The following is a 27,305-nucleotide window of genomic DNA, read 5'->3' as shown; positions in this document are numbered from 1 at the left end:
AGAAAATAGGGCTGCGATGCAGCCATTTATACACTGGCCTCTAAGTGGCGGCCAATAGGTTTAAAGCCATGGGGAGGAAAAGCCATGGCAAATCTAGACAGCACACTAAAAAGCAGAGACATCACCCTGCCAATAAAAGTGCGTATAGTCAAGGCTATGGTCTTCCCAGTTGCAATCTATGGCTGTGAAAGCTGGACCATAAGAAAGGCTGAGCGCCAAAGAATTGAAGCCTTTGAACTGTGGTGCTGGAGAAGACTCCTGCGAGTCCCTTGGACTGCAAGGCGATCAAACCGGTCAGTCCTGGAGGAGACCAACCCTGACTGCTCTTTAGAAGGCCAGATCCTGAAGTTGAAACTCAAATACTTTGGCCACCTAATGAGAAGGAAGGACTCACTGGAGTCCTTCCTAATGCTGGGAAAGATTGAGGGCAAGAGAAGAAGGGGACGACAGAGAATGAGGTGGCTGGATGGAGTCACTGAAGCAGTAGGCATGAGCCCAAATGGACTCCAGAAGATGGTAGAGGACAGGAAGGCCTGGAGGAACGTTGTCCATGGGGTCGCGATGGGTCGACACGACTTCGCAAGTAACAGCAACAATTGCTGCCCTAGAGGCAGCCAATGGCAGCTCCGGAGACGGGTTGTCTGAGAAGCTGGGAACCATTAGCCAGCTTCTAGCTTAAGCAACCTTCCAGCATTCAAAACCCACGTGGTACACTCAGTAAAACAAGGCCCAATACATTGTCAAATCCCTTTCCTTCTGAGCTTTCTCACCTGACAGTTACTACCTTGGCAATAACTTTTTGCTGTGGCTGTTTCCCTCCTTCCCCATCAGTTGCCACAATCTTCTGAATCTACCCATTTATGTCCTCATTCCTGACTGTTCTGCCCAGCTCTTTCACCGACCCCCCTCCCTCCTCCCAACCTGGATGCAGTAGTGTTAACGCAGCGGTGTGGGAAAAAAATGCTGATTCAGCTTTGCTAGCATGCTGATCGTTTGCAGAGGGGGCAAAAAAAAATGCTGCATTACCGTTGCTGCACAGAAGGAAGAGCCAAGCTGCAATTTTCAACTCCTGAACTATTCCCCTCTCCGCCGAAAACTGAGGCAGGAGGAAGGACTCTTAAGAATTTGAGCCTGGAGGAAGAGTCAGGGACAGCCGTTTGAACGAGAGAAGAGCATTACAGCCACAAGGGTAAGAAAGTGACTTCTATTTCCTTCAGCCTGGTGCTTTGCTTCCAACCATCTCTCATCATCTGGGGCAGGAGGTGGAGAAGGGAAAGAATATCTGAGGTTTCCTGAGAAAATACAAAGTCCTAAACATAATAGGAAGCAAATCTATTGAATTCAGTGGGCTTTGCTTCCTTGTCAATTTGTTTCAAACAGCTTTGGCTTTTCAGGATGTCTTCCCTTCCAAAATAGACCCCAAACTGAAAGGATTGAATGGAAAGTGGGAATAGGAATAAAATCAACAACTAAAAGCCACACACAACCAGGCACCACATAAATACAATGCATAGAACAGCCCAGTGCACACAGTCTGGAGAGAAAGAAGTTTCTTGAGGACAGGCTCCAGCACAAGGTGGGAAACTTGATAAAATAAACCTTTAGTCCCTGTGACCCAACTCAGATTAGATCCTGCAATGGAAATATACTTTCAAGTAGTCCATGTGTTATATATTTTCCCCCCACTTAATTTACTGCATTGGGAGTTCCTGCAAGAAATTGTTTATTGCTGGAGTGATTTTGGAATGGGTTCAGATCTCTTGTTCATATTGCTTTTGGTGGCTTTTCTAAACAGTTCTTAAAAAGTCAAATTTCAATTAAAATCATCCATAAAAGCAGGGCTTTTTTTTCTCATAGAACGCTCAGAATGGAGTTCCGGCACCTTTTTTTGATGGAACCTTGTACAAGGCAGGTTGTATGACATGTGTGAGTTCCGGCACCTTTTTCTTTTACAAAAAAAGCACTGCATAAAAGCCTATGTTATTAGCAACTTTGGGGTTTATAGGAGGTGGTTCTGGGCTGAATTCTCTGCAGTGACCCAAAATCCCGTTTAAGTCTCTCAAATTCAAATCCGGTGAGATAAATCTCTCTCTTCACCACCACCCTCCATGGCTGAAGAGTGATTCAGAGTCATTTAAGATCTCTTGATAGAAGGTATGCAAAGGTCTACCCGGGCTCTGAATATGCTGAATTAAACGCTTAATCTTGCTTAACGTGGGTTCCATACTAGCAATTTATTTATGGGTACCAAGTTTTGAGATTTCCTAGGAAGAGGCCAAAATAGAAAGGGCTGAGAACAGGATTGTTGATTTTTTTTAAAGTCATGTCTTCTGAAGGATTAGACTTGGATGGTTTGAAGGAACTCAACATTCCAGGAAATAAAACTATTTTTTTTAAATAAAAATACTGCTTTGAATTTCTAAAAGGAGAATTGGAGATTTATTCTCCACTGCAATCTCCAAGCTGAGATTCTTGGATTTGGGAGTATAAAAGATGGAATTCAGCATTGTTTTAGTAGCCGGAAGTATTAGAGTGGGCTCTGAATAGCATTAAGTTCATTGCTTCTTATCTGTTTGATTAATTTTAGCCTCCTTTTTTCTCCGGGAACAAAAAACAGCTTATATGTAAAATTCCATTTAATTGCCCTTACAGTGGAAATCTTGTGAGGTAGGCTGGATTGGAGGAGAACTACTGGCTGGCCCCTGATTACCTGATGATCCATATAGATAATCCTTGACAAAATTAGTGGATTACTAGAGGAATGATGTGGATATAATTTACTTGGACTTCACGATGGGTCGGACACGACTTCGCAACTAACAACAACAAAGGGAGGGGAAGGTTAAACTTGGAGCTTTTGGCAAGCAATTCTTAGTTTTGGTTATACACTACTGCAGTACACTTGACTTCTAATAAAGCCATGTTGTTTTCAACGGATGGAGCCAGTGGTGGGATTCCAATACGTGAACAACTGCTTCTCTGTGTGGATACCACTTCTGGAAGTCCATTTTGGGCCTGGGCAACCAAAAATTAGCTACCAGTTCTTCCAAACTGGTGCAAACTGGTTGACTCTCACCACTGGATGGATCCAAGGATGGTTTTTATTTAGAGGTTTAATTGCCAGCAGGTCTGACGCATTGAGGGGTTTCCCCACTGTGAAAAGGGGGATGTGAGAATCACTTTTGAGGCAGAGGAGGAAGGGACGCAGTCAAGGCAATGGTGAAGTAAGAAATTTCTGTGTCCAAAATAGGAATGCAGTTTGAGAAAATGTCTCAGGGTTTTATCCTTCTTGGTTCACTTTAGGATAAAGGCAGGGAACAGGGAGGCCCATTCAGACTCAGTTTCTGTAACCCTGTAAGAAAAGTAGTTTTGGTATTCATCACTTTGGTGTCCAGCTCTGATCTATCCGGGACGGCAGACACCCCTTTGCCTCAGGCTTCCAGTACTTGAGGGGCTGCCACAGAGGAGAAAGATTCAACCTATACTCCACAGCACCTGAAGGCAGGACAAGAAGTAATGGGTGGAAGCTTTTTAAAGAGAGAAACAACCTGGAACTAAGGATAAATTTCCTGTCACTGAGATCAATTAATCAGTGGAACCACCCGCCTCCAGAAGTTGTGAATGCTCCCAACACTGGAGGTTTTTAGGAAGAGCCCGGCCAGTCCTTTGTTTGAAATCTTATAGGTGTCGAGCCCCGTGGGCCCGACATACAACGGAGGGGGGGAACCTGGTGCCAAGCCGCTGCTTCCCTCCAGGCCTTCTTACTGGCTGGAGCTGCCGCCTGGAGGCTAGCGGAATGCCAGGAGTCCTCTGGAGCGGTCGGGGCCAGTTCCAGGCCCACCGGCCCGCTCCTGCTCTCTTCGCCGGTTGGAGCCGCTGCTGGGAGGCCAGTGGAACGCTGAGTGTCCTCCAGAGCGGTTGGGGCCAGTTCCAGGCTCGCCGGTCCCCTCCTGCTCTCTTCGTCAGCTGGAGCCATCACGCTGTGGGGAGGGGGAATCCCAGTGGCGTCCTCGTGGCTGCAGGCCTGGACCTTCCTGCAGTGGCTGTGGAGAGGGGAATCCCTGCAGTTCAGACCATGAGGCACAGAATGGCGAGACATTGCTGCCGGACCTGCGTGTCTGTTCCAGAGGAGAATGGAGGGCCTGGACTGCCAATTAAGTGGTCCTCCCGCCGGATGCTGGCTTATGGCTATGGATCCAAATGGCTATGTAAAGTGCTGGGAGTAGTTCACTCTCAGCGCTGACTTTTTCTTTGCATGGAATAAAGCATCTGTTACTCATTCCTGTTTGTTGGTAGCTGCTTTCAACCCAAAGAGGACATTGTGACAGTAGGGTCTTCTGAGCAGGAGGTTGGACTAGAAGACCTCCAAGTTCTCTTCCAACCCTATTATTTTATGTTATATGTTCACTCAACAGGCCGAAATAGAGGCAGGGAAACCTGTTCAGGCTGTCTTTGAATTGACCAACATGGCTTCGGTACGAGAAGTGTCCAGTTTCACTGAAGACTTGCTGTGCCCCATTTGCCTCTCCCTCTTTCGGGACCCCCACATGCTGGAGTGCGGCCACAGCTTCTGCGCTCCCTGCCTGGAGCCCTGCATCCCCAAGGGGCAAAGACGCGGGCTCTGCCCCGAGTGCCGGCGCCCCTTTGCTTTGCGCCGCATGACCATCAACCGAGCCCTCTGCAGCTTGGCCGAGAAGGCCCGGCTCCTGAAGCTGGATGAAGGGACTCAGCTGAGCGGCATCGGCAGCTGGTACTTCTGTGAGGAACACGAGGAGCCCCTCAAGCTCTTCTGCAGCCAAGATGAGGAGCCCGTCTGCGTCATCTGCCGGGACTTGCCTCAGCACCGGGGACACGACTTCCTGCCCATCAAAAACGCGGTTCAGACCTATCAGGTGAGAGCTGATCCTGGGAAGAGAAAGGAGGCCTTTGGTCGAACAAGACACTAATCTCTCTCTCATTCTTTCCATCTTCTCTCTCTCTCTCTCTCTCTCTTTGTCTTCTCTCTCTGTCTCTTTCTTATCTCTCACTGTTCCCGTGTTTCCCTGAAAATAAGATCGGGTCTTATTCCCCCCCCCCAAAAAGGCATCAGGTCTTATTTTCAGAGGATGTCTTTTATAGTCATCTGCAGCACTGACAGTCCCACCTACTCGGTCCGCTTCTTCTACAGCTGCATTCTGGCCCATATTTTGCAGTCAGGCCTTTCCAGAAGGCCATTGCAGCCGAGTACCGAGCTATGGATTGAATCCATAGCTTCATTCTTGGCTTCAGAGGTCTTGCAGAACCTTCTCGGCTGCAGTGGCCTTCTGGAAAGGCCTGTGACTGCGAAAAGGAGGCCTGGCCGCAGAAGAGGTCGGCCGGCGAGGTGGGGCCTGGTTGCAGAGTAAGTGGGTGCAGGACAGGTGGTACAACTCCACATCCCCACCACCGACGTAGCTTGATTTTTAGGTGTGTACCTTGCCCCCCCAAACTAGGGCTTATTTTTGGGGTAGGGCTTATATTAGGCCCATCCCAAAAATCAAGCTAGGGCTCATTTTCGGGGTAGGTCTTACTTTTGGGGAAACACAGTATCTCTCTGTCTCTTTCTTGTCTCTCACTCTACCTCTCTGTCTGTCTTATCTCTCACTATCTCTCACTCTTTGTCTTTCTCTGTCTCTTCTCTGTCTCTCCATCTATCTATCTCTATTCGTTAAATTGGTGGAGCAGTGGGCTAATGCCTCCTTAAGTAACACCAGCTGCCTGCAATTAGTGCAGGTTCGAGTCCCACCAGGCTCAAGGTTGACTCAGCCTTCCATCCTTCCGAGGTAGGTAAAATGAGGACCCAGATTGTTGGGGGCAATAAGCTGACTTTGTAAAAATGCCGCTGGGGGGGGGGCGAAAACCCTAATAAGCAGGCATATACATAGAATGAAGGCTATTGCTAAGCACATTGATTTGTGCTTCTTAGATTGTAAGCCGCCCTGAGTCTTCGGAGAAGGGCGGGATATAAATGGGATTTTAAAAAAATTATTTGCCACCTATTTCACTGTGGGGCTACTCAAGGTGGCTTATTTTGCAAGCCAAGATAAAATACAGGCAGAGTTCATATCATATGTGAATCATAATAATAGACAGGGACACTGAAATGGAGCTTATGAAGCCTCCAAAATATTTACCAGTAAATATAAACTAGATTTCCACTCTGAAATGCATGAAGAAACACTAATACTGTACTGAATCTGTAACTCACATACGGGTATATGCAATTCATCTCCCACTTCCTGAAGATTTGATCTATTAACCACTAGGTGGCTGCAAAGGGTAAGAGATGACTGCTATTGGAGGGAAGAGTTTAGTTCTGGGAATTAGTTTGGGAGTGACAAACTAGCCTAAGGACATTGTATGAAGAGCAGCATTATTGGGAAAGGAATTTCCCTCCAGGCAGGTTAAGGCTTACAAGAGAAAATACCTGTCAATTACACTTCCAGTTGCATTAGCTAAGCCATTATAGGCTGGTCAGTTTCAAGGCACTCTCTGGGTCAGTTTTTGTCAACTTTAGTAACTGTGGACTTCAATTCCCAGAATTCCCCATTCAGCAGATTAAATTTGCTAAAGTTGAGAAACACTCAATCGATCTATTATGTGCCATCGTTGTTTTCAGCTCCTGTTGACCACATAGAACAGGGGTCTTCAAACTCAGCCCTTTTATGACTCATGGACTTGAGCTCCCAGAATTCCTCAGCCAGTGTGTCTGTTTGAAGACCCCTGACATAAGAGAGTTGTCTAGCTTGACTAAACCCTTACACAAAGTGGCTGTGGAAGCCAGCACAGGTAGTCCTTGACTTACAACCGTTCATTTAGTGACTATTCAAAGTTACAATAGCAGCACAACAGCTTCGATCCAGAATAGTGCCTTTCACACTTATGACCATGGCAGCATCTCCAGGGTCACATGATTAAAATTCAGACACTTGGGAACTGGTTCATATTTGTGACGGTTGCATGTGATCCCCTTTTGCAGCCTTCTGACTAGCAAAGTCAGTGGGGAAGGCAGATTCACATAACCGCCATGTGACTAAGCTAACAACTGCAGTGTAGCGAGAAAGTTCATAAAATGGAGCAAAATTCACTTAGCAACTGTCTCGCTTAGCGACAGAAATGTTCTGCTCCATTGTCGTAAATTGAGGACTACCTGTGTTCTGGTTTCCCTTGGAGTCAAAAGAAGGTTGTGGGTGGATGAAAAGGTCAAGGACTAAGGGATTCAGGGACAGAAGGGGTGCCCTCAAAGGGAACTGGAAGAAACAACTGGAGCCACAAGATTGCCGCTAAAGAGCACATAATTTCAGGACATCTCCCCAATGCATATCAAGATGCCTTGTATTAGTTTAGTTTAGTTTAGTTTTATTAAATTTTTATACCGCCCTTCTCCCGCGGGACTCAGGGCGGTGAACAGGGCATATGATAAAAATACAAAACTACAAAAGTTAAAATAGAATTAAATTAATGCCCAAGATAAAACAATAAAATATACAAATATTTAAAACCCAAATTAACTCCCCATCAGGCCAGGCCAGCTTGTTCAAACAGGTGGGTCTTTAACCCGCGCCGGAAGGAGCGGAGATCCGGTGCCATCCGGAGCTCCACCGGCAGTTGATTCCACAAAGCCGGGGCGCCCACAGAGAAGGCCCTCCCCCTGTGGGCCACCAGCCGGCATTCTCTGACTGGAGGCGCCCTGAGGAGGCCCTCTCTGTGGGAACGCACAGGGCGGAGGGGAGTTGACGCCGGCAGCAGGTGGTCCCCGAGGTATTCCGGACCCATGCCATGTAGGGACTTAAAAACCATAACTAAGACCTTGAACCTCACCCGGAAGACAACTGGTAACCAATGTAGCTCGCGGAGCAAAGGTGTAACATGGGAGTACCGGGAAACTCCCAAGACAACTCTCGCGGCCGCATTCTGTACCAGTTGGAGCCTCCGAGTGGTCTTCAAGGGAAGCCCCATGTAGAGAGCATTACAGTAGTCAAGGCGAGAGGTCACGAGCGCATGAGTGACCGTACACAGGGCATCCTGGTCCAGATAGGGCCGCAACTGACGCACCAGGCGAACCTGGGCGAAAGCCCCCCTAGTCACAGCTGCTACATGATCTTCCAAGGTAAGTCGTGAATCTAGGAGGACTCCCAAGTTGCGAGCCCTATCCACGGGGGGTAACAGCTCACCCCCCATAGAAAGGGATGGAACATTTTGAATGTCCCGGGATGCCGAAATGTACAGCCACTCAGTCTTGTCCGGGTTGAGTTGAAGTCTGTTCCTCCCCATCCAGACCCGAACCGCCTCCAGGCAACGGGACATCACAGCGAGGACATCACTGGGGTGGTTTGGGGTAGAAATAAAAAGTTGGGTATCATCAGCATATTGATGATACCCAACTCCAAAACCACGAATGATCTCACCCAGCGGTTTCATGTAGATGTTGAACAGGAGAGGCGAGAGAACCGACCCCTGAGGAACTCCACAAACGAGAGACCTAGGGGCTGATCTCTGCCCCCCTGCCAACACCGACTGCGAACGTCCCAGGAGATAGGAGGAGAACCACCGAAGAACTGTGCCTCCCACTCCCAATCCCCTGAGACGCCGCAGCAGGATACCATGGTCGATGGTATCGAAAGCCGCTGAGAGGTCTAATAGGACTAGGACAGAGGAACATCCCCTATCCCGAGCCCTCCAGAGATCATTCACCAGAGCGACCAATGCCGTCTCCGTGCTGTACCCGGGCCTGAAACCCGATTGGTACGGATCCAGATAATCCGCTTCATCCAGGACCAGAGGGAGCTGATGCGCCACCACACTCTCAACAACCTTCGCAAGAAAGCGAAGGTTGGAGACTGGACGAAAGTTGTTCAACACAGCTGGGTCCAAGGCAGGCTTCTTGAGGAGGGGTCTCACCACCGCCTCCTTCAAGACGGTGGGGAAATTACCCTCACTCAAAGAAGCAGATATCACCGCCTGGAACCAGCCTCGTGTCCTCTCCCTAGCTGCATAAACCAGCCAGGAAGGGCACGGGTCCAATAAACATGTGGTGGAGCTCAGCCTCCCCATAATCCTGTCCACTTCATCAGGGGTCACAGAATCAAACTCCTCCCAGATAACATTGACAAGACCGCCCGTGTCCTGATCGTCAGACTCTGCCCAGCTGGAGTCCAAACCAGTCCGAATCCGAGCGATTTTATCCGACAGATGCTGACCAAACTCCTCGGCACGACCCTGTAAGGGATCCCCCCTCACCTCCTGATTAAGAAGTGAGCGAGTCACCCTAAACAGGGCGGCCGGGCGATTATCTGCGGACGCGATGAGGGTGGAGAAGTAATTACACCTCGCCACCCTCATCGCAGCGAGATAAGACCTAATATAGGTTCTTAACCGCAATCGGTCGGATTCGGATCGGCTGGACCTCCAGCAGCTCTCTAGGCCCCGTTTCCGACGCTTCATCTCCCGGAGCTCCGCGGAGGACCATGGAGCTCGTTGGGATCTGCACCGGGTCAGGGGCCGCAAGGGTACAACTCGGTCCAGTGCCTCAGTGGCTGCCCTTTCCCAGGCTTCCACTAAGGCATCCGCCGAGTTGTGAGCGACGGAGGCAGGTGGGGATCCCAGCGCTGCCTGGAACCCATCGGGGTCCATTAAGCGCCTGGGGCGGTACCATCTAATTGGTTCCGTATCCCCACGGCGGGGGTTGGTAAAACGGAAGACCAGCCGCAGGAGGTGATGATCCGTCCATGACAGGGGCATGATAAATGGAGAGCCCCCACCAAGATCATCCAACCATCGTCCAGATAAAAAAACTAGGTCCAGGGTGTGGCCTCCCTCATGAGTTGGTTCAGAAATTACCTGCGTCAGGTCCATGGCCGTCATGGAAGCCATGAACTCCCGAGCCAACTCAGATGACCCTCCCAGGGATGGTAGATTGAAGTCACCCAAAACTAAAAGTTTGGGGAACTCAATCACCAAACCGGAGAGGACATCGAGTAGCTCAGGCAGGGCTGCCGCTGTGTGACTAGGCGAAACGTACACCAGCAGCAAGCCCAACTGCGCCCCCGAACCAAACCTCAAAAAGAGAGACTCACACCCGACTATCTGAGGGACGGTGGTCTCCCGCGGACATAAGGTCTCCCTGATAACTACCGCCACTCCCCCGCCCCTACCTTGAGCCCGGGGCCGGTGTAACGCTCGGAAACCTGGTTGTAGTTGTAGTATTGTTGTAGTTATGTTGAGGTAGGAAATTAGCAAAAACACCAGTTCCAAAATGCAGCACCTTAAACTCACCTGTCCCTGGGCTGTTTCAGTAGCAGAAGAATCCTGAGATACAGGTAGGGTTGTTGTTGTTAGCTGCAAAGTCGTGTCCGACCCATCGCGGCCCCATGGACAACGTTCCTCCAGGCCTTCCTGTCCTCTACCATCTTCTGCAGTCCATTTAGGCTCACGCCTACTGCTTCAGTGACTCCATCCAGCCACCTCATTCTCTGTCGTCTCCTTCTTCTCTTGCCCTCAACCTTTCCCAGCATTAGGCTCTTCTCCAGTGAGTCCTTCCTTCTCATTAGGTGGCCAAAGTATTTGAGTTTTAGCTTCAGGATCTGGCTTTCTAAAGAGCAGTCAGGGTTGATCTCCTCTAGGATGGACCGGTTTGATCGCCTTGCAGTCCAAGGGATTCGCCAGAGTCTTCTCCAGCAGCATAGTTCAAAGGCAGGGACATGCATACATACTGTATCCTTGGGAAATAATAGGTAGCTTGTCCTCCTGCTGGGACAAGGAGGGTGTGTGGATTTGCTGCAAGACGCCACCTAAGCTAGTTTAGTTAGGAATGACGTCTGAGATACAAGAAATGGCTGCCCACAGCACTGCAAAGAATTCAAAGTCTTCTTATTGTTCTGTTTCCCCCCCCCCCCAAGACAATGGATACTTGGCCAGTCTCTTGGTGGCCTTGGGAGGCAGCTGGGAGATATTTTCATAAGGTATATTTCCAGCCTAGGAACCCTACTTTCAGTCTCCCAGTCTCAGCCCTTGCAGGCGAGGACCATGAAACCCAGGCTGCCTGTCCCTGTGATTGAGTTGGAAAAGTTATTTGAGCCATGGAGCCCAACCCTTGATTCAAGCCCCTCAGTTAAGGCATCTGTGGCAAGTATTGATCCAGCTTCTTGGAAGTCAAGTCCACCATCATTCTGCAGAACTGGTTCCACTGTAGGACTGCATTGAGGAAATTCCTTACAAGCTCAGAGAGTGCTGAGGGCTCCACAGTTCAAACCTGAGTTAGTACATATATTCTCTTCTGTCAGCTCCTTCTTGTCAGGAATAGTCACATACACCCACAAATTTGCTTTCTATAAATCTTCCCCCCCCAAGAGCTTAGATGGAGTAGCTCTATACTGAAAAAAAAGAACAAGTCAATGAGGCAGAAAAAGAAGAATCTGGAGTGCCAACCCCCCATTTGATTCATTAGAGTTAATATGACTATAGTCCTCCACTTATGGACCACAACTGAGTCCAAAATTTCCATTGCTAAGCAAGACAGTTGTTGAGTGAGTTTTGCCCCATTTTTGCCACGGTTGTTAAGTGAGACACTGTTGTTGTTAAGTTAGTAACATGGTTGCAAAGTGAGTCTGGCTTCCCCATTGACTTTGCTTGTCAGACTCTTGCAAAAGGTGATCACATGACCACGGGACACTGCAACCGTCATAAATACATGCCAGTTGCCAAGCCTCTGAATTTTGATCATGTGACCCTGGGGATGCTGAAACGGTCGTACATTTGAAAAGCAGTCCTAAGTCACTCTTTTTTCACTGCTGCTGTAGCTTCAAATGGTCACTAAACGAATGGTTGTAAATCAAGGACTACCTGCATTTTCCATACAATGTGATGTTTCTATCACATTAGAAATTACAAGGTAGTAATTTGGAGGTGTTTGGGATTGCAGTCAAAATTTGTGGATGTCCCTTTGGCTTGTTGACAATTGCTATGCTGTATCTGGCTATGTGAATGCAGTGGGCTGAATCCTTGAATGCAGGAATGTAGGCCATCTTCAGGAGAAATCTTTAAAAAATATATGGCATTATTGTTCCCCAGTCTTGCCTCTGAGAAGATGTTCAATCAATCAGATCTTTATTGCGGTCATGCACCAGCATAAGAATAAATGGGATACAAATAATATTTTTTTAAAAAAGCTAAAAAGTATAAAAAGAAAACCTGCACTAAAACCATATACTTAAAAAAAGCTGAAAGATAGCCATAAAAAGCAAAAGTCTAAAAAAGTTCTATCAGCTAAAAGAAATACATTAAATAAATGCAGGGGAACATCAAACATTAATATATTGGTAACTAAATCTATCACAGTATGAAACACTGTGATAGGGGTCTGCAACCTTGACCTGGTCTTCCCAGTTGCAATGTATGGCAGTGAAAGTTGGACCATAAGAAAGGCTGAGCGCCAAAGAATTGAAGCCTTTGAACTATGGTGGTGGAGACTGCAAGGTGATCAAACTGGTCAGTCCTAAAGGAGATCAACCCTGACTGCTCTTTAGAAGGCCAGATCCTGAAGTTGAAACTCAAATACTTTGGCCACCTAATGAGAAGGAAGGACTCACTGGAGTCCTTCCTAATGCTGGGAAAGATTGAGGGCAATAGAAGAATGGGACGACAGAGAATGAGGTGGCTGGATGGAGTCACTGAAGCAGTAGGCGTGAGCCTAAATGGACTGCAGAAGATGGTAGAGGACAGGAAGGCCTGGAGGAACATTGTCCATGGGGTCGTGATGGGTCAGACACGACTTCGCACCTAACAACAACAACAACAACCTTGGCAACTTTAAAACTTGTGGACTTCAGCTCCCAGAATTCCTCAGCCAGCATAGCAAGTCTTAAAGTTGTCAAGGTCACAGACCCCTGCTCTTAACGATCAAAGTAAATGCTCTTTAAGGCTGGTTGGGGAACAGAGGCCTGACAAATTTTAAGGGCTGTTGAGCAGAACCTGGCAACAGAAATGTTAACAGCAGGATTAGCGTCTTCAGGCAGCGGGAAGGAATAAAATTGTCCTGGGATCAATCAAATGATGGTGTTCATTTTAAGTCAGACCTGAATTTTCTCTTCCTTTCAGGACCAGCTGAAAGCATCTCTGGAGCCTCTTGAGGAAGATCTCAGACGGTTGAAAAGGAGCCAGTGTCACCAGCAGGAGAACATTGTCGAATTAAAGGTGCAGCTGGAGAAGTGGTGACGATTGGACTTTCTGTTTAACCTTAAACTGAGTGTATCTTGATCCCAGCAACCATTGCTGTCAATGCTACCATTTGTAGCTCAGTGGCTTAATATTAGGTGTTTGAGGGTCAGCATTTAATCCAGGCTCCTGCAGTTCAGTCTAAAGAAAAGAAAAGCTACTTGCTTGCTTGGCATTGAGAGCAACCAAAAATAAATACCAATGTTGTAGTGTGGCATTCAAGTGGCCAAAGGTGTCAGCCATGCATTTTCCAGGATACTCCATTCTTTTCCCTTTTCCCCTGGGATTCTCAATTTAGTTTTAAATACTTTGAGGCATTGTGGTGCTCTAGTCTAAGCTGCCACAAAAGACACTCTTATAATTAGAACTTTGTGTACTGATAGAAGGGAATATTTGTAGCTCAGGGCTGACATGAGGGCCTCTTGGTGCTTGGTTGTTTTCTTGCAGATGTTTCACTACTCAACTAGGTAACATCATCAGTGCTAGAATGGAGTGGGCTTTGGTATTACCTAGTTTGGCAATGAAATATCTTCAAGAAAAACAATCAACCTCAGAGTACACCAAGGACCCTACAGAGGTAGGTGTGTGTGTGTGTGTGTGTGTGTGTGTGTGTAAATGGAACTTTGTGTGTATGTATGTACATATGTGTTTATATGTGTGTTGTCACTACTGTCAAGTTTCTGATGTATGAGCTTTTCAAGTGACTCTGAGGCATTGTTTAACTTAAAAGTCCTTTATTAGCCTAATACACTGGCAAATGCTTGCTCGAAGGAAGCTGGAATCTGAAGTCTCCGCCCCCTTGCACAATCTATTAAATACAATTCTCCACCTTTCTATTTTTGTCATTAATCACATTCTCCAATTAATTTAAAGAATTAGTTTCTCTTCTGTTAGACAACCTGCCAAGTTCTTACCTTCTTTAATTTCAGACGGCCTTGAGGTACAATCTTCCTCCTCCCAGCCTTAACCCTATCTCTTAAAGCAATACACAGGTTTAACATATGAAATAGCTGCTTCTTCATCTCTTGTCAAGCAAGAGCATTCGATGTTAGCAGCGTGGACAACTACATTATAATAAAAAAGACAAAAGATTTAAATTGCTGGTTTTGCTTAGGTAATCATCATGGTGGCATCAATCGTATAAGTTACCTGACAATGAAATGGGTGGCATATAAATTTAATAAAGAAAATAAATTACACGCTTTCAAGTAGTTTTCAACTCCTAGCAAAGCAGAGTTTCTCCGTGACAATTTATCCCTAACCTGGTTTTTCAGATCTTCCAGTGGTGCCCCCGTTGCCACTGTAACTATGTCCACCATCTTGGCTTTTGTTCTTCCTCATCTTCTCTTTCTTTCCATCTTTCCTAGTATTAGAGCCTCCTTCAGAAAGTCAGGTCTTTGCATCACATGCCTGAAGTAGGATGTTTGAGTCGTTAGGGCTTCAAATAACGACTGAAATGAGTTGATTTGTATAATGGTCTATTGGATTTTTTTTTTCGCGGCTACCCAAGTTATTCTCAGCAGTCTTCTCCAAAACCAACATCACTGTGACAGGTGATCATTTCTGTTTGTCCAAACCACAATCTTTTGCTGTGCCCCATTTATGTTTTTCCAGACCTGCTCCGAATCCTTGGCTGATCATGTCTCTGGAGAGTTTGTGAAGATGCACCAGCTGCTGAACGACAGAGAGCTGGGTATAAAACAGGCCTTAGAAAACCAGCGAGAAAAGAACTTGGCTCAGATGGAAACCAAGTTAAAGGAACTGGACCGGAAGATGGCCTCATGTTCAGAAACTCTCTGTCGCGTACAGGCCGGCCTTGAATGCAAAGATCACATAAGCTTCCTTAAGGTAAGGAGGACTGTGGGATGTGGGGTTTTCTTGGGAAGAAAAAAAAACTTGCTGGGTGCATAGATTTGTACCAAACAATTGTCAGAAGAATAATTTGGGGGTCCAACTCGAGCTGGGGTTGCAATGTAAATTATAACTGTGACTAGGGGGGCCTTCACCCAGGTGCGCCTGGTGCGCCAGTTACGGCCCTATTTAGACCATGATGCCTTGCGTACAATCACTCATGCGCTTGTGACCTCTCGGTTAGACTACTGCAACGCCCTCTACATGGGGCTGCCCTTGAGGACCACTCGGAGGCTCCAACTGGTGCAGAATGCAGCCGTGCAAGTTGTGTTGGGGGTCTCCCGATACTCCCATATTACACCTCTGCTCCGTGAGCTGCATTGGCTTCCGGTTGCCTTCCGGGTGAGATTCAAGGTACTGGTTATGACCTACAAAGCCCTACATGGCATGGGTCCGGAGTACCTTAGGGAGCACCTGAGGCCGGCATCAACTTCCCTTCTCCCAGTGCGCTCCCACAGAGAGGGCCTCCTCAGGGTGCCACCGATCAGAGAATGCCGTCTGGTGGCCCCCAGGGGGAGGGCGTTCTCTGTGGGTGCGCCTGACCTGTGGAACTGTTTGCCGGTTGGGCTCTGGATGGCTCCCGACCTTCGCTCCTTCCGACGCGACCTAAAAACCTATTTGTTTGAACAATCCTGGTCTGATGGGTTTTGTTTTAATTATTGTTTTAATGTAATTTATTTTCTGCATTTGGGCACTAGGGTTTAATTTGTTTTTAATTTCTTTATTTTGGGTATTTATGGTATTTTATGTCCCTGTTCACCGCCCTGAGTCCTTCGGGAGAAGGGCGGTATACAAATCAAATCAAATAAAAATAAATAAATAAATAAAAAATAGTAAATAAAAATGAGTTCCAGACAACTATGAGGAAAGAAGAAACATTTATTTTTAAAAGCAAAAGAAGCAGCAGGCTGCAGAGAAATGGGGTGCAATGGCAAAGTTTTATAGGGAGAGCTTGTCCAGGATGTATCATGAAATTGGGATACATGTCCCCACTTCTCTCCACCTCCCCCATGCCCATAATGGTGGATAAAAAACAGAAGGCAACAAAAAGAAAACACAGCTCTGAATTAGAATAGAATAGAGCTGGAAGGGACCTTGGAGGTCTTCTAGTCCAGCCCCCTGCTCAAGCAGGAGAACCTATACCACAGGTCTGCAACCCGCGGCTCCGGAGCCGCATGCGGCTCTTTCAGTCATCTCCTGCGGCTCCCAGTCCTCTGCCATGTGCAGTCCAAAAAAAAAAAGTGGGACTAAAAAAGTTCAACCAATCAATTCAAATATGCAGGGTAGGTGCATATCTCGCCTTGGCTCCACTCTTTAGTCAAACCCTGTTCTGCACATGCACACACATTTTTTGCGGCTCCCAGTTTTTCCCTTTGTGATGGAACCGGTTCCAAGTGGCTCTTTCACTGTTTCAGGTTGCTGACCCCTGACCTATACCATTTCATATAAGTGACGGTCTAGTCTTTTGTGGAAGTGTCTGCGTGCTGAGGTGTGTGTGTGTTTGTCTGTGTCTGTGCTTGTGAACATACAGTTGTGCTGGGAGACTTAATTAAATGAACTCTCTTTGTGTTTGCAGACCTTATCTTCTGATATGTGGATTAGGCCTAATCCACATATCAGAAGATAAGGTCTGCAAACACAAAGAGAGGTAACTTATTTGGGGGTAACTTATTTGGAGGGTTGAGGAAGTTTGCTAATTGGATTAACTTGGGGACACTGATTCTCAGACCTTTGTGGATTCTGTTCATATTTTAAGGGAAGATGGGAACAGTATAAAGAATAAACTATATTTGGATATAAAACTTCTCACACCAGTATTTGTTCAATTAGTGTTTGTCACGACTGACAAAATGTCTGTGTTTTCTTTATCTTTGTAAGCCACCCGAAGAGTGAGTTGGGTGGCCAAATACATTTTCTTAAACAAATAAAATAAGCAAGACTGATTTTCTGTAACAATTGCCTGATTCCATAAGTGTTTGTTCACGTAAAAGTGAGATCGATCAGTGCATGCGCCTTCACCACCTCGGATTGTCAGCGGCATATCAAGCACTGTGATTCTACAGCAGGCATGCCTAACACAAGGCCCGCAGGCCGGATATGGCCCGCACAGGCCACGCCCATCCCGGGCCCTCAAGGGCAAAACAAATCCTGGTAGGTCATGATACGGCCTGCGATGCAATCAGGTTTAACACCCCTGCTCTACAGTCCTCAGTTTTTGTTTCTTCTTTCTATGTTGTGATAGTATTTCACCTGGATTACTTTTTGTTCTGTTCCAGCCTATGACCGGCCCTGTTGGAATGTCAGGGACAACCCCTTTTTATAAACAATAGGCTGGAACTAATCCAACCAAATTTATTTGCAAAAGCTAAATTAAAAAGTTCAAACAAAAGTTAAACAAATACAGACCAAGGCTTTATCAGAAGCTCTTCAAACGGTTGCCTTCAGCAACCAGCACCTCCCACACATTCCCCTTTTAAACAGCAGTCTCAAGGCGTGGCTTCTCATTGCCTTCTCCCGAGTTGCCTCATTGCTTTCCTCTGCTCAGTTCTGCTGGATTGCCTCCTGCTCCTAGTGTCCCTGAACAGAGCTAGCTGTGGATCGTCTTCTTCCAATCTTTCAGGCTCACACAGCTGGGTCTGAGGAGGAACAAGATGGGAGGGGCCTGGCTGAGAGTTCTGCAGTGCATCAGAACCTTCCTCTGACACCAAAGGCTCTCCAAACCCCTCCTCCTCCTCCTCCTCCTCTTCAGAATTGTCCGACTCAGCTGCCGAATCCACGGGCTGATGCTGAATCACAACACTTTTTTTCTGATAATAAACTAGGGCAGGATCTACTGAGAGCAGAATCTGTTGTGCACCATTAAAATGCAGGACGCGTTGACAGGAAAGTGGTTGATAACCCACTGACAGAATTATTTTGACGGTTCTCTCATTTTTCTTTCTTTCCTTCCTTCCCTCTCTCCCTCCTTCCCTATCATAGGAAGCAAAAGAGTTGCTAGAGAGGTAAGTGGTGTTTCTCTTTTCTTAGACAGGTAGTTGCCGAGTTACAGCCACAGTTAGGACCAAAATTTCCATTGATTAGCAAGGTGGTTGTTAAAATGTCACCCCTGATTTTACGATCTTTTTTTATTTGCCACGGTTGTTAAGTGAACCACTGCAGTCGTTAAGCGAATCCAGCCTGCCCCATGGAGTTTGCTTGCTCCAAGCCGGTTTGGAAGGTCGCAAATGGCAGTCATGTGACCCCCAAACACAACAACTGTTGTAAATACATGCTGGTTGCCAAGCACCTGTACCTTGATCACGACCATGTGGATGCTACAAGGGCTGTAAATGTGAGGACCGGTTGTAAATCCCTCTTTTCAAGGGTCTCTCAATGAATAGCTGTTAAGTTGAAGATTACCTACATAGTAAATATATGAAAGGAAGAAAAGCGTGAAGCAGCAGGGAGGACTGACTCTGCAGGGAACATCAGTTTGCCTGCAAACACAAATAGCCATGGGGGAGACTTACCAGCCGTGTAGAAAAAGGGAAGCTGGACTTCCTCTTCCACCTTTCAGAAGCTGCTGGATTTGCCAAAATGAGTAGGTGAAGCTCCTCCACGAATGGAAGTGAAGATGGTTACTTGTTTACTTCCATTGAAAAATCTCTGCTACAATTATAAAGTTGGGTCCTCTTCCTTCTTTGGAGCAGAGACAAAACAAAGTTGATTTGGCCCAAGAGTTTAATGAGTTCATTGTTCTTCTGGCCCTTTGGCTCCTACAGTACCCAAATCACTTCTAAAATCTCTGTAAAACTACAAAAGAAAAAGTGGAGATTTCCTTGAGTGAGTCTTCACTTTTGATGATGACCTGGACATTTTCTTGGCAACAGTCTGGCCATCACTTTCTCCTGGTTTTTGCAGCCTCCCTGGGAAATACTAACCAGATCTGAACCTTCTTAACTTTTTTGGAAATCATCCTATGTTGGCTTTGTGCTATTCTCTGCTGTGATTATTAAAAAAATGCATGGATGCTTCTAATAAAACCTAATTTATGGAGCAGAAGACAGATCCAGGTGTAATTGACTTCCAGTTCTAATCTTCCCATTTTCGGCCAATATTTTCCATGCTATTTTTCCTTATTGCATGAAATCCACTAAATAGGTGAAAGAAAAAATGGCAGTATCATTTTTTTTTACCAGTAGTACTCAGATATTTCTCTGTAGAAGGACACAGATGTGATTCCTCTAGGTTTGATACAATTGAGTTAGGTTTTTCTAAAATAACTCTTGGGATGCTCTTTTTTCTACAGGGTCCGTAAGGAACAAGGAGCTCCAGATGAACCTGAACTAGATGCCGAACTCGTAGGAGAAGATGGGCTGGGGGCCAGCAGTGAAGATACAGATGAGTGTGAGAATGAGATTGATGAAGGGTTGATGAGAGAGGATGAAGACGATGAGGAAGAAGAGGAGGAAGAAGAAGAGGAGGAAGAGGAGGAGGAGGAAGAAGAGGATGAACAAGAGGAAGACCAAGAGACTGCAGCAGGAGAAGAGGAGAAGGAAGATGATGAAGATGAAGTAGTGGCTGTAGACTTGAACCTGGGCGAGTTTAAAGGACCTCTGCAATTCTATGCCTGGAAGCACCTCCTGGGTGTGGTACATCCAGGTGAGATGAGGTTTTTAGAGCAAATGAATTGGTATTGATGTATTACTTTTACACCCTACCTTAAGGGGTCTTTGATGCTCTCTGAGCTTGGTTGTTTTCTTGCAGATATTTCATTATCCAAACTAGGTAACATCATCAGCGCTAGTTTGGGTTATGGAATGTCTGCAAGAAAACAACCAAACTCAGAGAGCACCAAGGACACCCCCCCCCCAATTTCAACCCTGAGCTACAAATATTCTCCTTTATTGACCCCTTGCCTTTTATCTGGAAGTTCAAGGCTATGTACCTCCACAGCAATAAGCCTGTAACGTGATGATGTTGGTGAGGTTATCCATTCTGTGGGCCAGATCTCTCCACATCTTCCAATTTTGCAGTACTTCTTCGAGTTTTTCTGTGCTCTGGCTGGTGTCAGCTTTGATGGTGTCCACCCATCGTGTCCTTTGGCAGGCTGGTTTCCTTTTACCACTAACTCTTCAAACATAATTGCTGAATTGCTGTAATTACCCTATAACAGCGATGGCGAACCTTTTAGAGACCAAGTAGCCAAGCTGTAACCCCAAACCCACTTATGTATTGTCAGGTGACGGGTGGGCATGGCCCATGGGGTGGGCGTGGCCCATTGGGTGGGCGTGGCTGTGGTGGTAACGGCAGCCTGAATGGGACTAAAAAGTTCAATCTATTCCAACTTTGCCAGATCTTTTTTCCCCCCGCAAAAAGTTGAGATAGATTGAACCTTTTTTGTTCCTTTGCACACGGCAGCGGAGTCCTAAAACGAAAAAGTTTTATAAAATGCAGCTGAAGACCTAGGACTGGGGTGATGTTGCATGTGCCCACAGAGAGTGCTCTGCATGCTGCCTGTGGCACACATGCCATATGTTTGCCACCAAAGCCCTATAATATATAATTACCCTGTAATGCAATTTGGGCTAAAACAGAGAAAGGAAGCTTCAGAAATGTTGTAGATGGTAGTAGCTCTATTAAAATATTGCTCATATACAGTCATTTGTGTCTAATTTTTTTTCTGGACCACTTTCTACTCCTGCCTGCACAAGTCCACTCTTGTTCATTCTTAATTCTTTCCATCTTTCCTCTGCAGTCCCTTCAAGCATCACTTTGGACTGCAACTCGGCTCATCCCAGCCTGGTCCTCGTGGAAGAAGCCACTGGAGTCAAGTTCAGTCCCGGCCGACGCTTTTGGCGACGAAAGCCAGAGCGCTTCACCTCGAGCCTGTGTGTGGTGGGACGGAAAGGCATAACCACTGGGCGCTTCTACTGGGAGATCCGAGTCGGGGACAGCAGCGGTTGGGTGGTGGGGGCGGCCAAAAAGTCTGTGAAGCGCAAGAAGCGGCTGAACTTTCTACCCAAGGAAGGCGTGTGGGCGATTGAGCTGAAGGCTGGAGAGTACCAGGCTCTGAATGAACCCCGTATGCCCCTCTTGGTCTGTGGGAGGATGGAAAAAGTTGGGGTCTACCTGGACTTTGAAGGGGGGCAGCTCTCTTTTTACAACAGCAGCAGCATGACCCACCTTTACACCTTCCAAGAGTGTTTCCATGAAGAGCTGCTCCCCTTTCTCAGCACCCAAAGCAGCTACCCTCTCTCGGTGTGGGATCTGGAGCTTTGAGATCTTAGCTCAGAGTGCCCCATTGCAATGAACAGCCTGGTGAAAATTGAAAGCATTGAGATGTGCTAGAATGCAACAGTAGCAATAGCATGTAGACTTATATACAGGGCTTTTTTTCTCGTAGAATGCTGAGAACGGCGTTCCAGCACCTTTTTTTTGCAAAAAAAAAAAAAAAAGCTCCGTCTGAAAGCCTATTGCAGGGCTAGGCAATCTTGGCCCTTTTTTATGACTCATGGACTTCAACTCCCAGAAATCTTGAGCCAGCCATGCTGAGGGGAAAGGGAGAGGTTTTCAAGCTGAGTCATGTTGGCTCAGGAATTCTGGGAGTTGAAGTCCTTGAGTCATAAAAGAGCCTGCCCTACAGGAGGACATTAAAGTTATTTACAGGGTTACTTCTTTGGGAACTAAACTTTTAGAATCTAAAACAGCTAATTAAGAAAAGCCAACAGGAAAGAACCTCACATTTTTCATCAGCTTCAGTCTTTTGGAAGGTAAAATTAGATAACAAAATAATTATTTCCTCTGTTAACATCTCTGCAATGAAATCAAACATTTTTCTCAGTGTAATATGTCTAATTTAGCTGATGGTAGAAAAAATAATATCTTTTGTACGGACTCTTGAAAACTATTTTGAATCTAACGTTCTATTACAACAAAACCACTTTAAATTAAACAATTCTTAAGAATCAAATGTTCGTAATTTGGACTTTACTTTTACTGTTTGGACTGTTGTGTGTTTTGAAAAATAGATTATTTAGAATCTAGTTATGTTGCACTTCAGTCTTTAAATAATTAATCTAGTATATACATAAAAATATATCACTTTTTTCATGGTGAGGTTAACATCAATAACAACATTTATTAAAAAGGATAAAATAATTTCTGGTGGTATTATCTGCACATTAAAATTTTGTTTAGTCACAATCTTTCACTTTTCACATTCTGGAAAAGCAGTGGTCATGTATCCTAGCAAAAGATGTTACATATGTGCATAAGTGTAGTCAGTAGCATATGCCATTTTAAAAATATCAGACATGCAAAGAAAAATAAGTCCAAAATATCTGTATTACATTCAGAAATGCCAACTTTGCAACCAATATTTCTCATCCATAACTATGGCACCCTAAGGGTACCTGCATACATGCAAATACTTCTCTGGGATCTAATAGCAGGGATTGCTTTTTCCTTCCAGTAACAGATTGCTGGGAAATACAAAACATGGCCTTAAGAATTCCAATGTTTGTTACAAAATTTTCTGGATGTGGTTGGAAAGAGGCCTAGAAATGCCAGCACAAATACATCACACTTGCTGAACGTGCACACGCAACTAATTATAATCTTCAATTATATGTGATATGCTATCAAGGAAAATGTATAGATATAGCCAGCAGACGTTTAGGGAACCTTATTTTTCATACACTGTTCGAATTTTGTTTTAATGTCATGGTGATACACAATCAAATGTAGTCAGTCTTTTTTTTTAATCCCAAAGCATCTGTTCGTTAAATACAGTATAACAAAGTTTTGGATGATGGAATTATTTTTTAGCTAAGGATAACTAATGATAACAGCTCTTAAATCTGTTATTTTGTTTTATTTTTGCACAAAAAAATTGTATAATTTGCATTTGCATTCATTTACAAATGGAATATGTTGTTAAAATGTATTGGTGTTGAAATAATTAGTGCACACATATACCTAAAACCAGTTTATTGCATTTGGCAATTGTACTAAAAACAAATCTTGTTGTCAACCAATATAATTCATTTAATTTGAAATCAAGTGAAAAATTGATTTAAATTATTTTATTAAAACAAATTAATGGCAATTCTTTTATAAGAAGTTGCCTCAAACAAAAACAGTTTGACATGCCTGCTCTAGATAGTTGAATGCTCCAAAATAAATTCTAGACCAGGCCTGTACATGCAGCCTACCAAGCACCCTTGGACAGAGCACAGACTTTTTTTTTAAAAAAAAGTAATAAAATCACCACCACTGCTGCCTAGTGCCTCCATGGCTTACCATGACCACGAGCTCCAACACTGCAGATGCTCCTCTAGTCACCACATCATTGATTAGCCCACCAGCGTTCCTTTGCAGACCACAAAGATTTTTAATTTATCAGTGTGGGCCTTTCCCTTCTACAAGTTGCACAGACCTCTTCTAGATTTTCCTCTTGCCTTTCTGAGCTAACTCCTTGGTCTGTCATTGAGCAAGAATTGACTTTGTAGGGAAGCATATTATCATTTGATGTATATTTAACATATGTTCTACCTTTATTTACCAATTATATAATATTTGCAGTGCTTTTTTTGTAAAAGAAAAAGGTGCAGGAACTCACACATGTCATACAACCCGCCTTGCCTACCCTACGAGGTTCTATCCAAAAAAGGTGCCAGAACTCCGTTCTGAGCGTTCTATGAGAAAAAAAGCCCTGAATATTTGTATGCAATTTGTATGCACCTGGTGAAGTTTGGGGCAACTTACAATATTTTTAAAATCATAAGATTAAAACATAAAAGCAGGGCTTTTTTTCTCATAGAATGCTCAGAATGGCATTCTGGCACCCTTTTTTGCACAAAAAGAAAAAAGCTTTTGCACAAGCTATGCTACTCCCTCTATTGGCTTTCAAAAGCCTATTGGCTTTTGGAAGCCAATAGGAATTGCTGCTGAGTGTGCCAAAAGACCTGGCCGGCAAATGTTGCACCGGCAAGTTGTCTGCAGCGAAGGCGATTTGGCAGGAACTTTGCATCCCTCCCTGCTGCCCAACTACACTATCTCAACTAGGTAAGTAAAAGAGGACAAGGAGTGGGAAGTGGGTTCTGCGGAGTCCATTGGCACTCCTTCCTTGTGCTCCCCTGTGTCAGCCAGGCTGGTGGCCTACCTGGTGCTGGACCTGTGCTACCATCGCCTTGCCCTGCATGCCTAAGTGGCCGCCCTGCATCGCCTGGCCCCCTCCACCTGCCCCACGCAGCCCCGCCATAAAGAGCAGGCCCTGCTGCTCCCACAGCACCAGCCGCGCCAGCTCCAGCCCTGGGGAGCAGTCTGCCACCAACACCCCTCACACCCGTGACTGCAGCAATGCTCCCCCGGCCCCCCGCTTCGTGCGGCCACCAAGATGAGAGTTCTGCCACCTTTTTTTTTTTTTTTTAGAAAAAAAGCACTGCTTATATACCATGCCATAATGCTTTATACACTGCTCTCTGGGTGGTTTACAATATCAGCATATTGTCCCCAACAATCTGGCTCCTCATTTTATGGACCTGGAAGGATAGAAGATCGAGTCAACCTTGAGCCCCATCAGGATTGAACTCTGCACTGTGGGCAGAGTTTGCCTGCAATACTGCATTCTAACCAGTGTGCCACCAGGGCTCCTTCAGGAGACAGTCCAATCTATTCAGCCTTTGCAAAGAGCCTTGGTGGAGCAGTGGGCTAATGCCTCCTTAAGTAACACCAGCTGCCTGCAATTAGTGCAGGTTTGCATCCCACCAGGCTCAAGGTTGACTCAGCCTTCCATCCTTCCGAGGTAGGTAAAATGAGGACCCAGATTGTTGGGGGCAATTAAGCTGACTTTGTAATAATGCCGCTTTGGGGGGGGGCGAAAGCCCTAATAAAGCAGGCATATAGATAGAATGAAGGCTATTGCTAAGCACATTGATTTGTGCTTAGATTGTAAGCCGCCCTGAGTCTTCGGAGAAGGGCGGGATATAAATGGGATTTAAAAAAAAACAGTTGCTGAAAGATTTGAAACTGGCCTGACCTGACTATTGTGGTCCATGATGATTGCTCCCGGCGCAGAGAGTTCTATGAGTACAGCTTTCAACTTGACCTTCTATTTGTGCTTAATTTTCTTGAGCCATTGACAGTAGTGAGGAAAGAGGATGCCTCTGTTCACCTGTGGTGCAAGATTTTACCTGCTTTCAATGCATTCCACTGCAGGCAGAAACAATGAGAGCAAGCCGTACTTCCTGTCCTTGGTTGGGAAGGCCTCAGTAGGGATATTCCAATATTCAAATACTGGGTTGTGTTTATATCTCAACAGGTTTTGGTTTACCTCATCACCCTTTAATGCTCATCACCCTATGACCCTCAGCCACCCGCATGATTATGTAACCAACATTCAGACATTTGGCAACGGACTCCTAGTTATGATGGTTGCAGTGTCCTGGGGTCATGTGATCCTTTTGCAGCAGTCTGACATGCAATGTCAATGGGGGAAGCCAACAACCTTGTTACCAACTTAACACCTGCAGTGATTCACTTAACAATTGTGGCAAGAAAAGTTGTAAAATGGAGCAAAGGTCACTTAACAAATGTCTTGTTTAGCAACAGACATTTTGGGCTCAATTGTGGTCGTAAGTCGAGGACTACCTGTATACATTTAGGAAATGAGGAGAAAATGGTAATAATTATAAATACATGAGCAACAGATAATGTACATAGGAATATTCACAATTAGCAAACCTCAAGTTACTTTGCCGTCGGTCAAAGAGTGTCGACTGGCGGCACCCAGGGGGAGGGCGTTCTCTGTGGGCGCGCCAGACCTTTGGAACCGTTTACCGGTGGAGCTCCGGATGGCTCCCGACCTTCGCTCCTTCTGACGTGACCTAAAAACATATTTATTTGAACAAGCCGGCCTGGTCTGATGGGTTTAGGGGTATTTTAACATTTTGTATTAATTTATTTAATTGGGCTACTGTATTTAATATTTGTTTTAATTTTTATATATTGTATTTTATTGCATTGCCCTGTACACCGCCCTGAGTCCTTCGGGAGAAGGGCGGTATAAAAATTAAATTATTATTATTGTTATTGTTATTGTTGTTGTTATTATTATTATTATTATTATTATTATTATTATTATTATTATTATTATTATTATTATTATTATCTACTGTTCCTGTCCTCAAGAAAGAGTTATTGCGTTAATAACAAAAAGAAACATATCAGTTGCATTGTCATACAAGTTTTGATAAACGTATTGAGAAGCAAGGACTTCAATTAACTTGCAGTCCTTCTATGCTTCTGTCTTGCTAAGGTGTCCAAGAATTTGTTTTCCTCATAACCCTCAAGACTATTGAATTATTCTTCCGACTATCTTTTCATTCATCTGTTGATTCTTGCAAAAAATCCACATCAGACTGTTGCAGAATCAAGAGACTCGGACCCCGGAATCAAAAGAAGTTTGTTTTATTTTGCGCAAAAGGTTCAGAGCAAAAAGCAATATCAACGTCTGAACGCATTTTCATGGAAAAGAAAGTACATATTTAGTCTCCAAAAGTAGCAAAACACAGAAATGTAACTTATGAGCATTGATTGGTTACTTGAATTACAGCCCCCAGCCCCCCCCTTGTTGCTATGCTGAATTTAGCTAAATGTCTTGCAACATTTTACTGATTGAGGTCACAGGTTCCTTGTAGAAGCACTTAAGTTTCCGGCACCATGTTTGTGGTTAGCTACAAATGACACATATGTGCTTAGATGTAGCTGAGCTCCGTGCTTGACTAAATAGGCATGAGAGACAGATGAACCCGTGGTTTGGCATTTTCCACTTCCTTGTTCTTTTCTAACTAATACACACGTTTTTCTTTATGCCTCACTTTTATGTCCTGCCTTCGCTTTATGTCGTCTCACTTTATGACCTGCCTCAAGACGAGAAACTTGAGTTCTGTGTTTGCTTAACAAAAGACTGTGGGTGCATAAAGAGTTGAATAATTCCTCTTTTATTTCAAAGTAATGTTGTGTTTTGCTTTTTGTTTTTTTATTTTTTAAAAAAGGGCTTCTCTGGGCCGCTAATTTTTCCTCAAACGAAGAAGTCTCAGATAATAGTAATAATAAAAAGATTTCCTGAAGATGCAGAGAAATATTGTGTCGGCTGCTACCTTATGCTTGCTTGTGCTTGG

The 27,305-nt window shown here is 45.2% G+C and overlaps 1 protein-coding gene across 2 annotated transcripts; it reads left to right on the top strand.

The window, feature by feature from the left end:
- Positions 1 to 3,183: 3,183 nt before the first annotated feature.
- On the top strand, positions 3,184 to 21,501 carry LOC308661527 (zinc-binding protein A33-like). Of its 2 annotated transcripts, XM_081316484.1 has the most exons (7): positions 3,184 to 3,224; positions 4,416 to 4,892; positions 13,114 to 13,209; positions 14,845 to 15,078; positions 18,121 to 18,143; positions 19,430 to 19,782; positions 20,879 to 21,501. In XM_081316484.1, the coding sequence occupies exons 2-7, from the start codon at positions 4,467 to 4,469 to the stop codon at positions 21,400 to 21,402; spliced, it is 1,656 nt and encodes a 551-aa protein (XP_081172610.1). In that variant the 5' UTR covers positions 3,184 to 3,224; positions 4,416 to 4,466; the 3' UTR covers positions 21,403 to 21,501. The 2 variants fall into 2 exon arrangements, with proteins under 2 accessions (XP_081172610.1, XP_081172609.1); XM_081316483.1 differs by lacking the exon at positions 3,184 to 3,224 and having other exon boundaries at positions 4,381 to 4,892.
- Positions 21,502 to 27,305: the final 5,804 nt, after the last annotated feature.

Source organism: Vipera berus (assembly GCF_964194415.1).
Source record: "Vipera berus genome assembly, chromosome: 2".
NCBI classification, from domain to species: Eukaryota; Metazoa; Chordata; class Lepidosauria; order Squamata; family Viperidae; genus Vipera; species Vipera berus.
Note: the sequence above shows the minus strand (reverse complement) of the source record. Positions and strands in the feature narration are given on the sequence as shown.